The sequence below is a fragment of the Nipponia nippon genome, unplaced genomic scaffold (genome assembly GCF_047370975.1).
Source record: "Nipponia nippon isolate SJK-2023a ecotype South Korea unplaced genomic scaffold, ASM4737097v1 scaffold_3, whole genome shotgun sequence".
Lineage (NCBI taxonomy): Eukaryota > Metazoa > Chordata > Aves > Pelecaniformes > Threskiornithidae > Nipponia > Nipponia nippon.
This window is the reverse complement of record NW_028262347.1, coordinates 108,292,589-108,310,541: the sequence shown is the minus strand read 5'-3', so window position 1 is coordinate 108,310,541 and position 17,953 is coordinate 108,292,589. Positions and strand designations below refer to the sequence as shown.

The 17,953-nt window shown below is 36.0% G+C and overlaps 1 protein-coding gene across 2 annotated transcripts in view; it reads left to right on the top strand.

Annotated features, from left to right (window-relative positions):
- Positions 1-17,953, top strand: part of PLCE1 (phospholipase C epsilon 1) — a 172,806-nt gene that overhangs the window by 25,112 nt on the left and 129,741 nt on the right. Inside the window, exons 2-3 of one of the 2 annotated variants that reach the window (XM_087764483.1) lie at positions 2,823-2,994; positions 3,134-4,419. In XM_087764483.1, coding sequence (XP_087620609.1) covers positions 3,232-4,419 — 1,188 coding nt within the window. In that variant the 5' untranslated portion in view covers positions 2,823-2,994; positions 3,134-3,231. Of the gene's footprint in view, positions 1-2,822; positions 4,420-17,953 lie in introns of both variants that reach the window. The other variant, XM_087764482.1, reaches the window with a different exon arrangement.

The following is a 17,953-nucleotide window of genomic DNA, read 5'->3' as shown; positions in this document are numbered from 1 at the left end:
CAGTTTTGTGATCTTGAATTCACTGTGTGATGTTCAAGTTGCATAACGATGTTGTCTTTTTTGCCTTGTGGAGTGATGTTGTTTTGTAAGAATTTAATTTGGCAACCAGTGTAATAAGCCGTATGTTCTTTACAGTGACAAACCATTCCATTATTTTTTATCTTTGCGTTAGCAATTTTACAGGGAGTACATTTATGAATATATTTTGGTGTCTTGTATTTTCATTGGATTGCCTGGAATTTTTCTGATGCAAACGGGAAAGATGAATCAGTAGACTGAGATGTTTTGATAGATGAGAGAAATCTTTAGAAAATCAGTACTGAAGACTATTGCTAATACATGTAGGTGTTTCATACCTCTTACAAGGTTGATACAGCAACAAAGAAACTTAAGAGAACAAGAAAAAAACCCCAGCTGCTTCTCCTTCTAGCTCCTCCTAGATCTTTCTCCTTTGATCAGCATCATCATATGTAGATTTGGACTGGAAGGCACAGAGTGGTTGCCAGAAGAAATAAGATGGGAACATTTCTAATGGACTGCTCACAGTTTTATTCAACTGTGTAGTGGCAAAAAGTTACGTAAGCCGTTACCTGGGGATCTGAAGAGGATGGAGGACAGGGAAGAGGGATAGGAAATGGTAGAATAAGAGAATTGCTGAAGTACTTGTTTGTGTGTGCGTGCGTGTGTTTAAGTGTGGTGTTTTGTGTTTTGTTTTTTTTAAGGTGAAATAGTTAAGATTGAAGAAAGTGAACTGAAATGAATTTCAGGGTACAACTTAATGATACAGGGACTATCAGGGAATACAGACTTAAAGAATTGCTTGGGTGTTGGTTTCTCATTGTCTCTCCTCTACATTTGTGCTGTCACAGTATTTTATAGGGTGCTCTGTGAACTGTCTTGGTAACGTGACCCCCAGTTTAAGTCCTGTCCCCGCTACTCTATCCAACTACTGCTATCTCCTTCTACACAACTTTTCCATGAACTGTAGCTTTTAGTTTCCTTTCTGGTGCTAAATCTCTCTCTTGTACAGGATCTGAGCTTCCCATCTTCACTCTCGTCTGGCCGCTCTGGCACGCACACGCATTTTGTAATGCATGGAGAATGTAAAACTTGTGGCTCTTTGTTCTGTCTCTGTCACTTTCCTTTGCGACCCTCCCAGATCTCTCTTCTGTTGTTAAACCAATAAAATTGAAACCTTGATTGAAATATTAAATTGCAATTTTGTTTTTCATGCTTTTACTGTAGTTACTGTCTGAAGAAAGAATGCTGTTCACTGGCTAGCAAGCTTTTAAGCCATGGATTTGTAGCGAAATGTAACTTTTCTTAAATTTGTTTTGCCTTTTTGGTGAGCCTGCAGGAAAAATGATACATTTAGTTACACTTTTGCATTTCATCGTGTGAGAAAATAGCCTAGCAAATACAGGCGTTAACCGAAGAGTGTGCTTTACCTTTTGGTTTGTGCCAAACTGCTTTTAGATGAAGAATCAATAAAAATGAAAGCCAACACTCTAAAATGATTTAAAATAAAACTGTTAGCCATAGTTACTTGAGAAGAGTATCAAAATAGATTTTACACTTCAAATTACTTTCATTATTAAGCTTTCCTGATTTTATCACCCCCCCCATCATTCCTAGTTGTCTTATCAACTATAGATGATTTAATTATTATGGTTAGCAAAACTGCATGAACTGAATTGAAGAAGGTAGTCCCTTCTCCTCATGTAGCTAGTGCCTGGGTCAACATTTGATTGCTCAGTTCAGTCATCTCTACTTGTTGTACCTACCCACTGATTTGCCTCAGTTTTGTGATATGCTTTGCCACTGAAGTTTCAAGATCATATTTTTTTGCTTGTTTCTGTTGAATTTAGGCTATTTTAGTAAACTTAGGCCTTAATATAACTTTCTGCATTTTCCACATTTTTAATAATACTTAATGTTTTTAAACATTAGATATGATAAACTGAAATATAAGCCTATATTTGTTTAATTTTAATTCACCATGATTTATCTGGGTCTGTCCCTTTTATTCTTCTGTTTCCTTCATTGAACTATCTGTAACCTCTCATTTTCTGATTCCAAGATTTACTTCTACCATGCTATTTGCAGGGAAGGAGCTGAGAATTAATGGCAAAGTTGAAGGGCAGGTTAACTTTTTAGCTTAAGGCATATAAGTAAAGGGGTCAAAAAGATTATTGAGAATATTTCAGTCTTTTACCCTACTCTGCCTTCATGCTTTTTCAGTCATAAACTTCTGGCAAAAACAATGTGTTTTCTTCATGTTTGCAGAGTAACAACATAAAGTTTAATGGAAACAAAAACCACATAACACCAAACCAATTGTAGTTGTGGTAGAGTTCAGTTCTGAACAGGAAAATAATTAGTCTTAAAAGACAGTGTAGGTTTAGAAATGATTTTGTTTTTTAAAATGTTTTAACTTATCCTGGCTATGAGTCAGAAAAATTATAGAAAAGACATTTCCTTTTTTATCTTTGTGTATATCTTGTATGTTCAATTTCAGTGTTACAGCTTCAATAAAATTCGTTTTCTGCAGTCACGTAGCTTTCCATAGCAGAGTGAAGACAGCTATTTAAAATGTAGAACATGACTGTGATTTCCCCAAATTGTAAAGTGAGACTTTAAGACAGATTTACATGTATATTTTGGAATTCTCTAGGTCTCAGTATAATTAACTTGTTGTTTTGTGTTCCTTCTCTTTACATAAAAAAAAATTTCTTTCTGTTATAGTTGTGATGGTGATTTTGTGCTATGGATTCTGTTCGAGATATATATATATATATTTTTTTTTTTTCTTTTCTTTACAGAAAACCAACTTTTTGGATGCCCTATGGGGAGATGCGTCTTTGACACGGATTATGTGTTTGGTCATCTTCTACAACCTGAGGCAGCAGTATGCGTGCTACATATGATAGAAGAATTAATTGTGGGAAGAGACAAGCCGAATGGCTATGTCACAGTAAGAAGCTAGTTTAAAATGTTGGTATTTCATGCCGGTAATCAAAGGCTGGGAAAGCCTAGTAGCTCAACAGTCCAAAAAGTTATTTTTTTTTAAAACCCAGTTCAAAAAGAACAAGTGGTCAATGTGTATTTTACCATGTGTTCCCTGATTATTTAGCACTGAATCTTTTATGACACTGAAATCATGGTGTGAGGATTGCTAGACGACGCCCCCCCATCCCCAGCACACATCTAGCAACTAAAGACTGTCTCAAGATGACCTCTGAGGAAGTGACAGCGTCTGTTCTCGTCTCTGTGGTACAGGGGAAAGCGATACCTGCTCAGTCAGCTGGAGATGAAAATACTGCAAATGCTTTGGACACCAGTGTTATAAAAAGACACACTGCCAGTCCGGGAAGGCAAACCACACACGCTCTCTCATACTTACACAGACTTGAAGAAGAAAGTCTTCAGGGCTCAGTGCCCAAAATATTCTCTCTGGCGAAAGAACAACTGACTAATGACAATAGTAATGAAAACTTCTGGGAGAGGAACAGCTCCGTCCCTGATTCAGTGGAATTTCTTAACATTAACTGTAACATTGTACAGAAAAACTACAAGAGCAATGTCCCGTGCAGCCAGTTGTATAAATCTTGTGATCCTTTAGCAGGGAGAGAGGCATGCCTGGAAACTGGAATTCCTGTGTCACTGGAAAGAGCCATGCTTGCTGAAATTCAGCTGAAAATGAATGGACCTTCGTTAAGAAGCCAGACAGCAGTAAATAAGAACGACAGCAATGATACTGATAAAGTGGCCTTTTTTCACTTTCATTGTGCTAGTGAAAGGAATATATCAAAGGCTTTGTGCGGTTTACACAACGGCTTCCTTTTGGATGACTGCTTGCAGCCAGTGAGTGTTGGCGATGGTAGCACCACTGGTTCCTCATCCTGCACTTGCAGATTAATGGAGTTGACAAATAATTGTGAAATTCAAAATGGGCAGCAGTTGTATGAAGACGCTTTAAGGGATAAGTATTTATGTCTGGAAAGAGCACCACAAAAGGTTAAAGTGGCATGCTCAGGTCACAACTTCTGTGGAAATAACTTTTCTGGAAGAATGCCCTCAAAGCCCTTTCTGAGCCATTTTGAAGACTGTAATGATAACTGTGAAGAAGAGATGGAAGAGGATTTTTTTAGAAACAAAAAGGAACGTTCTACTCTATTAATAAGACGTTTCTGTAAAAATGATAAAGAAGTTAAAAAATCAATTTATACTGGAACGAGAGCAATTGTTAGGACTTTACCTTCAGGGCACATAGGAACCGTTGCTTGGAATTATGTTGAGCAAAGGAGAAACAACAGTGGCTTGAAGCGTTCTAGGATTACAACAGAAGAGCTAACTATAATTCAGTCCTTAATAAAATGGGAATTTAATTCCTTTCTTGAGAAGTCTTTATGGTATGAGGTAAGCTTTTCATAGTGTTGTTTTTTTGTTTGTTTTTTGTAGAAGTTTTGATACCCTGATGACCTTTTAATTAAAAAAAAAAAGTCTTCGCCTAGTAAACACTTAGTAACACTGAATAGCATACTTCACTTAACCACATTGAACCTCATGTTGAACACTGCTTTTTAGAAGAATGTATTCTCATCCTTTAAAATTAGTTTTACTTTACAATAGGCATGAGGTAATGTGTAATTTTATATCTGTATAAAATTTATACATATGTATGTATATACATATATATCTATATAAAATGTATATAGGTACAAACGTATACATAGATGTATGTATAAATTTATACATGTTGATATATATTATTTATATAAAAGAATGTAATATAGCTATATACAGATATAAAATATATACACATTTTATAGATATTTATATTTTAAATAGAAAATATATATAATATGCATTTATATTTATACATATATATGTAAAAATAGATGTATTAATATATATTATAGATATACATAGTTGAATATATATGGCATATATGTGTATATAAACATTTGATGGATATATTGATGATATAATAATTCCATGGAATAAATTGTATAAAATGATAAATGGCAGCATTAGATCACAGTGAAAAATGTTGTGGCTCAAAAAAAGAAAGCATAGTATTTTTCCCAAGTTACCGATATTTATAATGCTTCTACACTTGCTAATAATTTTTTAAAAAATCATGTAATAGTTGAATAATGTATATTAATGTGCTGATATTGCCCTCATTTATATTCTCTTAAATTAGATAATACAAAAAATTCTAAGTTTAGAATGAAATCATCAATGCATAAATTATTATTGTAGAAATGACGTAGCACATCCTTAATAAATTATTTTAAGTAGTAAAAGATTTTCTGTGATGGTAGAAATTAAATAGTTGTCTATGGAATCTATAAAAGAGATTTTGACCACTGATTCTGAAGGATTCGTCTGAAATGTGACTACTAAGAAAGAAAGGCCAGCAGGATGATCACAGCAAGAGAAACTCTTTCAAGAAGAGTAAGAGAAAAGAGGTTTACTGAGCTTAGCAAAAAAAGGTGTGATATTTCTCTGTTAAAATGTGTGAATAAGCTCTAGGGAGGGGAAAATAGCCAAGGTGAAGGAAGATGTGGTCAGATGAGCTATGCTTATAAACTGGTCCTGAATAAATGTAGGTTGAAAACTGGAAGAAATTTCTATCAGTTAGTGCTCAGACTCTGCAACAGCTTTCAGTCAGACTGAAATGGAGGAAAACTTACTTATATAGGATCATAGAATCACTTAGGTTGGAAAAGACCTTTAAGATCATCAAGTCCAACCATAAAATTGATGAAATGGGTTATATGAAATTTTGTCAGCGGTAACAGAACAGTGGACTTGGTGGCTCAGGAGCTCCACGACAATTGTGCCCTCCAGTAACATCCTCATATCCTTCTAGAAACGAGTCTTTTTTCTGTTTAAATTGTTGATTGAAGAGTTCCATGAATGTGTGTATGTCAGGTTTCTGTACTAGGTTGCAAAGGTTTGTGGTGCTGTTCATTATTGTGATATTCACTATCTTAGTCAGTGGAAGTACGAACTTGTTGGTACAGCACATGCCCTGCGTGGTGCATGGTCACGCTCCATTGAAGGGATGAATATGAGCCACGTATTTACCTAACATGATACCTGCTCAGTACATTTGTATTATCATGATAAGCTTTTTTGGGGGAGAAAAGGGAGCATGTTTCATAGCTGAGGTCTAGTGTAATTGTCATTTGTATAGGTATGAAAAGGGAAGGATGTGTTTAGGTTTCTTCATTGGGCATTTCCAAGTTGACTTGAGTTCCTTAGCTTTTACATGCATGCCTGTTTCACCACTTTCCACTGCCGCTGCATAATACTGAATGTACAGCATTTTTGTCTATGAGGGCTTTAATTTGAAGCCTTCTTTTTTTTTTTTTGTAGTACATATAGAAACTCAGAAATAAATGTAATAAACACTCACTGAATAATTATTTAAGTAGGAAAAGTTCTGTCTGCAAATGAACAAAAGATTAACAGGCACAGTAAAGCACTGTATAATTACAATGCACAGAATGTTTTCTCATGGTCAGAAAAAGCTTAAAACCACATGTTTCTAAGTCTTTCTTCTTCCAAATGGTGACTACAAATATTTTTCTTCTTATCAACCTCTGTATTTAATCTCTTTATGTATAATAGGCATCACGCATTCTTAGCATTATTTTTCTGTTACTTTAATGTCAAGTATTATTTCTGCAATAATATTTCTATGTGTTTATGGCTTATATTATTGGCATTATAGATGTGTTTTACACAAACGTAGAAATTAACTCAGTGGATGTGACAAATATATGGACCTGTTGAACGTAAGCATTGGGTTAAAATAATTTCATGAATTATGAGCATTTGTAGGAAGCTTTCATGCTAATAATCAAAGGAAGAAGGAGAAAGTAGTAAATGAATGTGGTAATTTGTTCTTTCTTTCCCCTTATCTCACCCTTTGAGCATGCATTCTGTTTGGAACAGCTAAGTGAACAGTAGTTCTGTTCTTCAAGGGGAAAAAAAAGTTGGAGAAATTAAGTTTTCATAGCAGTACTGGTGTAACATGGAACAATAGAGACCTTTATGTTTTAAGTAGGAAAATGTGGGTCTCATTTGTGCATATCCCTTACATAAAACTTCTAGTGCTAATAAAGGAAAGGCAGTGAACTGTTGTCTTGCTGAATATTTTTTTATTTTTTTTTTTCCCTACACAGGAAGGTGGGACCGAGGCTTTGGATTATATAGAAAATACATGAAACTATATATATTTTTATGTAGCATATGATTAGTGTTTAAAAATATTTTATATGCAGTTTTAGACTCCTCTGCTCTGGATTTAGTGTACGTGTTTTATGAAGAGAGAAGATTGTCAAATGTTTTTTCATATTTTGCATGTGGTTTTTGCAGCTATACACAGTGCAGTACTTACCCTTATCAGACGGATGTGTGTAACATGGTTATTGTATCTATTCATGAGAAATTTGCTTGCCCGTTTTGCAACAGTGCAAGCCCCTCACGTTGGTACATATTAAAGATGTCGCAAATGCCAAGAATTTGTCACAAACAAATAACGAGAATGCAAGCTTTGGTGTTGGCTTTGCTTGGCCTGGCACAAGGGGAAGTGGCTTTAAACTGAAAGAAGGTAGATTTAGATTAGAGATAAAGAAGAAATTATTTACTAAGAGGGTGGTGAGGCACTGGAACAGGTTGCCCAGAGAAGTTGTGGATGCCCCCTCCCTGGCAGTGTTCAAGGCTGTTGTGGTTTAACCCCAGCCAGCAACTAAGCATCACACAGCCGCTCGCTCGCTCGCTCACTCCCCCCCGGTGGGATGGGGGAGAGAATCGGAAGAGTAAAAGTGAGAAAACTCATGGGTTGAAATAAAGACAGTTTAATGGGTCAAGCAAAGCAAAGCAAGGAATTCATTCACTACTTCCCATCGGCAGGCAGGTGTTCAGCCATCGCCAGGAAAGCAGGGCTCCATCACGCGTAACGGTTACTTGGGAAGACAAATGCCATCATGCCCAATGTCTCCCCCTTCCTTCTTCTTCCCCCAGCTTATACACTGAGCATGATGTCATATGGTATGGAATAGCCCTTGAGCCAATCTGGGTCAGCTGTCCTAGCTATGCTCCCTCCCAGCTTCTTATGCACCTGGCAGAGCACAAGAAGCTGAAAAGTCCTTGACCAGTGTAAACTCTGCTCAGCAAGAACCAAAACATCAGTGTGTTATCAACATTATTCTCATCCTAAATCCAAAACACAGCACTCTACCAGCTACTAAGAAGAAAACTAACTCTATCCCAGCTGAAACCAGGACAAAGGCCAACCCAAGTTGGATGGGGCTTTGAGCAGCCTGGTCTAGCAAGAGGTGTCTCTGCCCATGGCAGGGGGGTTGGAACTAGATGATCTTTAAGGTCTCTTCCAAACCATTCTATGATTCTATGAAGGTATCCACTATTTGGGTTCAGCTCAGCTGCATCATGTTAGCAACCTGACTAATTACAAAAGTCAAGAGTTTCTGAAATCATTGAACCATCTGTGTCTGTGAGATGTTAGGTTCATAGTGCTGAAGTATGCTTCTTTTTTTTTCCTGGCATGATGGTGTTTCTGCAGCAGTGGTTATGTAATACGACAAAAGTAGCCAGGTCCACCATTGACTAAGATATTAAATTTGAGCAGCTCACTAGACTACTGCGGGGTGATTCTCTCAAACCAGGGAAGTGACCTCAAGATCTCCAGATGACAGCTGCAAGAACACAGTTGCAATGCATAATAGCTGAATTCTTTAGTTAAGCTTATTTTGTAGGTGTCAGTACTATCTTTGCTGTGTCATTACATTCCTGATGCCAGTAGTTTGCGCTTTAAGAAGCAAGAATTCTGCTGGCTTGCTTAACTCTGCTCAGGTAGAAGTTTGCACACTAATATATCTTCCACTCTTCATAGCTGCTAAGGTGCTACTGAAATACCAAATACTAATGAGGCAACAATTAAAAAAACCTTAATTGCCCCCACTTGTTTTTCCAGATAGAATAATCATTTAATTACAGATTTACCTTGTAGGAGTGTTTCATAGTGAATTTAATGATTCATTATAGTAGTTCAGCATCTGTTAGCATCAGGTAGTTTTTCCATCTAGTGTCCATAGTGTTTTTATGATTAATGTGTAAAATCAATGTAATGCAAGGATTTTTGATTATGCATGGCTAACGTAAGGAGTCTTATATTAAGAGTTCTTGATTTCCATAAAGTTGAGCTATAGTCAGTTGGTGGCATCTTTTAACAAACAGTTAAGGAGAGAAAAAAGATGTGGAGGTAAAAAAATTTTACTATCCTGTTTTATTAATGTGATATCTAAAACAGTTACCTTGGATAATATTTTTAAAGAAACTGAGCCAGGCACAAGTAGTTTTCTGTTTAATAGAAGGTGTTTGTCTGAATCTTTTTTTTGGTTTAGAATTGATTATTAATTCTGAATACATTCAGAATTAAAAGTAATATTTTTGTAATTAAGATAAATGTCAATTTTAATTCTCAACCTATAGAAAGCTCGATTTCCTCCGCGCCCCCTCCCCCCTTCTTCTGCCGGAGGCGTACCAGCAGCTCTACTCAGTGTATCTTTATGTTGCATCCTTTTCTGGCATTTCTGAAAATATAGATAGATTGAGTATTTCACTCTCAGTCATGGAAATAACATCTGCTTTGACTGTTTTGACAGCCAGTTGTGCTAACTAAATACAGGAGCCCTTTACATCAAATGCTAACATATATTTATGAAAGAAGGGAGGATTAGTAATGCTGTATGTTCAGAAGAACATTTTTTTTGTTCAGGTGTCGGGTTAATTATAACGTTTTATTGTCAATATTTTGTCAGAATGAATAGTGTAACCCTTCTTTTTTTATCTAGTATCTTAGAAGATAGACTTTTCTAGTGTATTCAAAACATAATTTATATAATGAAAAGGCCTATGTTGATTTTTAAGAAGTGAAACAAAAATTTGAAAGCATCTGACTTACCCTCTGTGCTAATGATCATAATAAGAAGCATAAGAGTCCTTGTGTATGTGCTGTGTTTCACTCAGATGACTGATCTGATTTGGTAGAACAGACACACAGCTTGTTGGAGTGGCCACATAAAATCACCTGGCCATAGAAGTCTTACAGTGAAGTTATTCTGCCAAACTCCGAGATTCACAACCCACAAAGCAGCCTAAAAAAACAAATTCTTACAGACCTTTACTTCTCAGTTCTTTTTAATTGTTTCTGTAGGAATTTCAGGTCTAGATTTGCTGTGATATCATCTTTCTGTTAGGATTATGTGGTTTTCCCACAGATTTTTCCTTCTTGCTCCATATTTAAAAAGGTAGAATTCTTTAAATGGACTTTTATTCTCTTCCCTCCCAGTTTTGCATGCCTAAAATGTAACACTGCTCATTACGGTAAAGTTTATGCTATGCTTGTACTTTTATTAAAAAAAAAAAAAAAGATAGTTTGCAATTCTATATTGTGGATTACAGACAGATTTGGGTTTGAGATTTTTTTGTTTTTCCGCTTTGAAATAAAATTTCTAGTCCAACAAGCTGAAAGGAATTTACGGGAAAAAAATGACATAAAGCAAATAATTTGCAAGTGGTTGGGGTTCTCCTTCACTCTAACAAGAATATTTTTATCTGATTGTGCATGAGTATTTTGCCTGTTACTAAACATAAAGGCTTATATTAGTATGTTAAAGTAGTTAGCAGGTATGGATGAGCTGGGATTTTTTCTACCTGGACCCTGTGTTCCTTGTTTTTTTGCATAAGAGTTGCAGTCTTTTCTTTAAAGAGAAAAGTTCATGAGCAAAATTGACTATTTGGAAAAAAATCAGGGAAGCAAAAGAAGCCAAATAGGCATGAAATTATGTTTTCCCTTCAGTAAGTGCTGTAAAAATAAATTGAACTTTGTTAAATGAAGCTCTATACTTATATTTGCTTTGGGTTGAGTTACTCCAGTTTTAAATGCTAGCTTTAAAAATAGAAAATTTACCCTCTGTCTGTAGAAGTAGTCAGTTTTATTACCATAATGTGTGATAGAGTTAGAGATAAATCTCTTAATACTTAGTATTATTTTGTAGTTGCCTCATAGCTTTAACAATTTTGGGCCAAATTATGAACAATAAGTTTTAGCTGTGAGCACACTTAGGTATTTAGAGCCAATAGTGTGGGAGTCTTGGCAAGAGCAATATATTATGCCTTCAGTTTTTCCACATTTTCTGACTTTCCTTCTAGTGACTGTTCATTAACTGTAAAGAAGCATGAAGATCTGTTTTAGAAAATCTCCCTGCAGCACATTAAAGACTTCTCTTTAGAGTGTTAGAATTGGACACACTTCTAAATTCTTTCTCAGTTGAAACTAAGTTAGCTCCATTACCTATATGAACTGTTGAAAAGTTTGGATTGTTTACTCTGGTATGAGTGAATAAAAACTGTGCTGTATAACGATTGCTCTGTTGGTGAGTGAATAATTAAAATCTGAATTGATGAGATTTCATATATGTTTTAATTTATCTTGTTTTTCTACAGTCTTTCAGGATCTTTTTAAAAGACATTTTTCTAAAATAGAAATTGGGTTGACAATAATAGGTAGGTGTACATCTTATCGGTATGAAATTTCAAGAAGGGCTTACAGGAAAAAATCCCTATTGTAAAATTATACTTGCCATAATATCTAAGGCATCCTTCATGAGATATGAGGCTATTTAGTTTCTCTATTTGTGAAAAGTGATTTGATACAGTATGGTTATGAGCCTCTGGACACAAAGAATTTTGCTTGAAAATACAGACTGGTGACAGCTTAAAAAAAGGAATAACAATTGAACATAATACAGCTGTTAGGTACTGTCCAAGTACATATGGGCTGGAGTATCAAGGGACAGGAGAGCTCTGAGGGTGCTCCCACACCAACCAAAGCTAATTACATCAGTGCAGCAGTTGGAACCAGTGTGACTCAGGGCAGCGTGACAGCATACAGCTTTCATCAGGAATGTCGGAAGTGGGGCAGCCCTGGAAACATAAACATTCAGCCCTGGCATTTGTAACTACTTTCTTTTTTTTTTTTTTTTTTTAATTCTAATAATTTCACTAGAAAATTATATAGTTAGAAGCTATTCCTTACCTGCAAAACAAATATATCAGACAGTGCTCGTATTGTCCTGCAAATTCTGTGAAAGTATCAATTTTTTTAATATTTTGAACTGTAACCAGATATGATAATTTTTGAACTGAGATGGAAGACTCACTTTTGAGATACACTCATCAATCCCCTAGCTGAGTATGAGAGAGAAAAATATGTTGGATTGGCTTGTGATCGTTCTTACTTACAGATAATACTCTTGTCTTCCCATTTGTATGAAGTTCAGAAGGGTCTTCTCATCTCTGGAATTATAACACTTATTGTAAAAACTTAAGATTTCCTTAGTATAGCAAATACTCAAAGATAGATACCTACAGATAAGTTTGCTGTCATAGTATGGGCACGGGCAACAGTAATGAAAAGGTTTGTTTTTATCTTGAAATCAGCACAGGCACTTGTTGCACGACTCTGAGTAGTCTAATTAACTCTTGTGAAAACAGAAGATTTTTCTTTTTTTTTTTTTTCTCCCCTTAGCTTTTCCAGTAACTGTAATGCCTGTTGACTGTTACCAACATTTAGACTTTGAATCCACAGCAAAATAATGTGAGCTGCTTTTAAGATGATTTAAAGTGATTCTTATGTACTCTTCATGATTATTTTTATTTTATTCTCCTGACACTGTAAAAACTTTTCAAGAAATCACAACAGATACAGACCTTCATTAATAAAGTGTGGGCAAAACAAAGGATGTATTATTAGCTGCTCTAGTTTTACGTTACAGCAGTCTTAGTTCTTAAACTGTTTAGGAATTCCCTTCAAGTATTAGAGAACGGGTGAAATCCTGCTCATATTGTAATCTATTTAAAATCTCCTATTGGGATAATGTTACTTAGAGGGAGAAAAAGAAGCATGTGCAAAATGGAGCTGTTGGCTTCATGGGAACCATAATTTGACGTCAAACATTTTAATAAAGAGACATATGCCAAACTTATATTAAGCAGTTTTAAAACTATAGTTTTAAACTAAAAATATTGTCTATATAAATATGTGTAATGCATATAATTCAGGTGGGATCATTAACTTGATATATCAGACTTCCTTTGGTACCCTTCAGTTGCATAAGCTGTTATCTACCGTTCATGTCACCACACCGCTTGGAAGCCCTACTTCTGGACTTGAATCTGTTGTCCTAGCTGTTTTACACACAAGTGATCATCTCATCTGTTCTATAGACTTAGAAGCAGTTAGCGAGCTCACTCAGGTTTTGGAGAAGATAAACTTCTCCCAAATACTCTCCATATGCTGTGGCTAAATTTTCTTTTATCTCAGCAGGGTTAGTAGCTGTGTGCTGCACTGTAGTCTGCGGAAGAGACATATCGTAAGTTTCCAGTGGAGCAAAAAAAGAAAAACACTTTCCCACCAGTTCCAACTGTTAATATTTGGTAATTCTAGAGTTATATGCATAAGAGCAAAGAAAAAACAAGGTCATTTTTTTAATGTATGTACCCAGTCAACACTAAAATACTTCTAGGCTGAATAAAGGTCTGAATGATAATTCTGAATAGTTTATCTTTCTGCAAAAGCATAAGAATGTATCTGAGCCATGGAGAGTTGTTCTGAATGTGATTGTGAGTTGGATCAAGAAAAAGACCCCTGAGAGAAAACTGTCATCAATCGTCTCTGTTTTAAATTAGGAATTTGTCTTGAGTAACTTTGCAGACTTGAAGCATCATGCAAACTTGAGGCCATTATAGTTCTGACCCTGTGCATATGTAAGATATTTTACTTTATATAAGCACATTATGGTTGCCATGGGAACCATAACATTGGGCTTCCTGTCTGTTGTTCACAATCTTGGGATTGCACTAGGTGACTTGTGTGTCTAAATGTATATATTTTTAAAGGGAAAACATACTATTTCAGGGAGAACTACAGGAGTGCAAAATCTTTTGCTATGTGAAGATTTTATTGTCATCTAGTGATTTGCCGTCAGCATCAGGGAGGCTTTGGTCTGTTAACACCAAGTCACTCAATGGGTTGAGGCTGTAGAAAAGGTAGGTAGAGGTTATCAACAAGCAGGAAACATGGATCATATTTAAAACAGCAGTGTATTAATTTTCTTATTCTCTGGCAGTCCAGAAATATAGGGTTTTTTGTTTCTTTCCTTTTTTTCCTTTAACCAAGAGGTTGGAGATGAACTTTTGTAATAATTTGAATGCTTCCTCTGAGCAACACAGTTCTTTAGGCTTTCACCTTTAGCAGGCATTTGTGAATCATTGCATATTTAGTTTAGCTTACACAGTGTTTCTTTGCCATTGGTTTGGAAAAACTGCAAATCCAGCCTTTGAAAATGATGATCAGCTTTGAGTAATTTTTTTTTGGTTTTGAACACATTTCTCATCACACTTCAGCTTTGACCAGCTGTTTCCTGTTTTTCCTCCCAGTGGTTTAGCTGCTGAGGAGATAAATGCATCAATGGTTTGTTTCAGAATTAAAACTACCTTTATAAAATGATGGAAGATTAAAACAAATAAGTTGGACAACATTACAAGTAAAATTATGGTGAAATTCAGAAGATGAAGTATTATTTGCTGTACCTAGATCTTTCACAGATTACAAAGCTTTTGCTACAAAGGGAGCTTTTTTGAGACAAGAAAACCAATCCAGCATTGGAAACACCAGGGTGAAGCTTTGTGTGGGGAATTTGGGTGTGTGTGACGGAATTTTTTAAGCAGTTCCAAGTTTTTGTGTTCATATGAGAATACTTTGATTTATCTGATCTATATAATGACCTGATCATTGCATCATATTTGTCCTGTTCACCCTATCCCCCCCACCCCCCTCCCCCCCAGTTTCTGGACTGATTTGGATAGAGGATATGTTCATTTTTGTAATCATACAAAATATCTTGGAATTTTAGAACTGAGTTCGTTTATGTATTTCTGCAGAATAAAGCAGGGCAGTTTTACCAGGGAAGACGGGGAAGAGCTGGTGTATTACCTGTCCATGAGGACTGGCTTGTGCAGTACAGTGTCTTTTTGTTCATGGTGAACTTACTCCACATCCACACAGATAGCAGCTACATTTTGTCCTGGCTTCAGACATCTTTCTTCAGGACTGTTAAATGAATTATTTACTAACCCAAAAGGTGTTTACATAGATAGCAATGAAAATATTGCCCTCTGTCTTCAGCATTGAGGTTGTCACTATGTAGTTCTGTGGAAGGATCACTTGTTGCTCCTTCTTTTTTTTTATCCTAGTGTAGCAGGCTGTTCTGTGGAATCCAGAATCACCTGTCCCTTGCTCTGCTTTAGTCTTCCCTGTGACCTAAGTGGTCAGATCTTATTTAGTGTGCACCCTCTGCCATGACAGAAAAGCACACAGAGACAGTTGTCAAATCCCATGGCCAGTGTCCCTGCCTAGATTGAGGGCTTTAAATATTCCTTACCTGTTAAGGCATTGAGTTTCTTCTTTCACCGAGTAGCAGAGGAAGAGCTGGGATTTTATCTCTGGCTCCAGAACCTTAGAGCATGCATTTGCTCTCCTGGGCAATGTGCTCTATCCCTCAACTATTTTTCATCTTTACTCATTTATAGGCCTTATCCCATACCATTTTTAGGGCCCTGCTGGCTTCTACAAATGGCAACCTTAATAGCATTTACCTCAGGGTATTGTCCAGCTGTTGCCGCTTGAAAAAGACTCACCCCTGCAGCTTGCACTGTCTTCATTTCCCTACGGCATTTCCAGACTCCTCCTCCCCAGGTTCCTTTTGGTAGATGACTCCAAGATCTGCTCTCTCTTTCTAGGCTTCTTGACCTTGGAAATCTCCATGGGGTTTCTCATGAAATTCTGTGAGAGGAGGGGGGGAGTGTTCCCCTCCCTGCCTTGAAAACTGCAGTTTTTTTATAACTCTTCCTAACTTGTTTACTTCAAGCCTATCAGTAGCTGTCTGTTCTTGTTCCCTAGGGCCATTCTTGAACTTACCTTCAGCTTGCTTAGTATTCCCTAGACTGGTGGTCTTTATGGAGCCTCCTTTATCCTTCAGTCTTATATAGAGAACAGACTTCCCAATATATTTCTCTTTAGTTCTCTACTGCTAGATAGTATTTTTTCATAGTATTCACAATCTACTCTTCAGCCGAGTCTAATAGTTAAGGCTGAATTTCCTTCTTCATGCAATTATGTGGTCTTAACGGGCACTCTAGCTTCTATTAGCCTTATGTCCAGCTTTGTTGAGCTCATACAAATTTACGTGTGGCATCTGTACCTTTTATAGCTGTTATATTTTGGTTTTAGCTTTTTTGGTTCTCTTCCTTTCCATGTTCTTTCGGGGAATTTTTCTTTTTTTCCAGTGAAGGTTAGTAAACAGCATTTAAACTTCACATTGGATGATTGATATGCACATGGTTCTAGTATTACACTTTTAGACTGAAATTGGCTTTCCAAAAGAGCTGGTATTTTTGGCTGAAGTTAAATGTCCATTTCATCAAACTGTCATAGAGAATAGTACATTTGTAACTTTTTCCATATTGTACTCATCAGGAAAAAAGAAGTCTTTGCTAATTAGTATTTATATTAGGCATTAATGCCCAGATTCCTCTGATCCTTGCTTAATTTAAATTTCTCTGGTCTGCAAAGAAACACAAGGAAAACAGCAGCCAAGATGAAAGCAGATTCTCAGGAAATACCCATGTGGTTGTGACTCAGTGGATCCAAGAGAACAAAAACCAAAAAAACCCTTTTTCATTAGGTAAAAGAAGTGGAAATTGATTTAACAGTACTGGGCAGAATTTGTTAATGAGATATGAAGGGTAGTTAACTGAAAGAACTAGTGAAAAGGAGCCAGTGTTCTATGAAAAACTTGGAAGAAAAACAAAAGAGATAGTTGACAAAGAGCTCTTTGAGGTTTGGAACTTCAAAAATGTAGAAAGCAAAAAACAACAACAAAATCTTATTTCCAAACCTAACCAGAACTAAAGATTTTGCTGTTTTTCTGTGGAACTAAGACATATGTAAACCAGTGCTAGTGCTATCATGATGGTTATGTACAAAGATTGCACTTTCAAGTAGAAATATAAAGAAAATTAAAAGAATTTGGAGAGAGATTGTTAGTCATCATTTGATTTCTAAACCATTATGAACTGAGGAACTCTGGCAAGGGTTGGTGTGACAAAGCCAAGCATGTGTGGCAAGGCTCAGTAGTTGGGCTATTTTGCTAACTTCTTGGGTTTTTAATTAGATGATGTTTTATAGGGTTTTTTCCTGGGAATATTTTCTGCTATGGAAAGTATCTGATGAAAATAACATGCTTTTTTAAAACGGTTGTTGGGTTAAAAAATTCAAATATGCAAGCAGAGTTACTGAGTCTCAGGTTAGATAAAAATTAGTTTCAAATTCTTACCTGCGCAACAAATGAAATTAAATAATAATAATAATTATTAATTAAGTAATAATAGAATAATGAAATAGAATGAAACTTAATTTTGGAAAGCTTAGAATAACAAAGTTTCTTAGAAGACTAAGATGACGCATATCAGAAAATTCAACACTGCTGTTGATATCTTGAGTCTCTGTGCTTTCCAGAGACTTAAAGACTTCCACCTCTCTCCCAGAGAGGAGGGACAGAGCTCCCAAATTTATCTTGCTCATATATTACCATTGTCATGGTAGCAGCAGTACTTAACATCTGCACATGCAAGAAGAGTTGTTTGTTTGCTTAGGTGACATTTGTGTATCATTAATAGTAGGTGCACCACAGCTTGGAAACCCATGACTGAGTCCATGATTTAGCTGGATCAAATTTTGTAGTTTTTGACTGAGATGAGATTATTTGCTTTGTGTTCTGTTGACAAATAC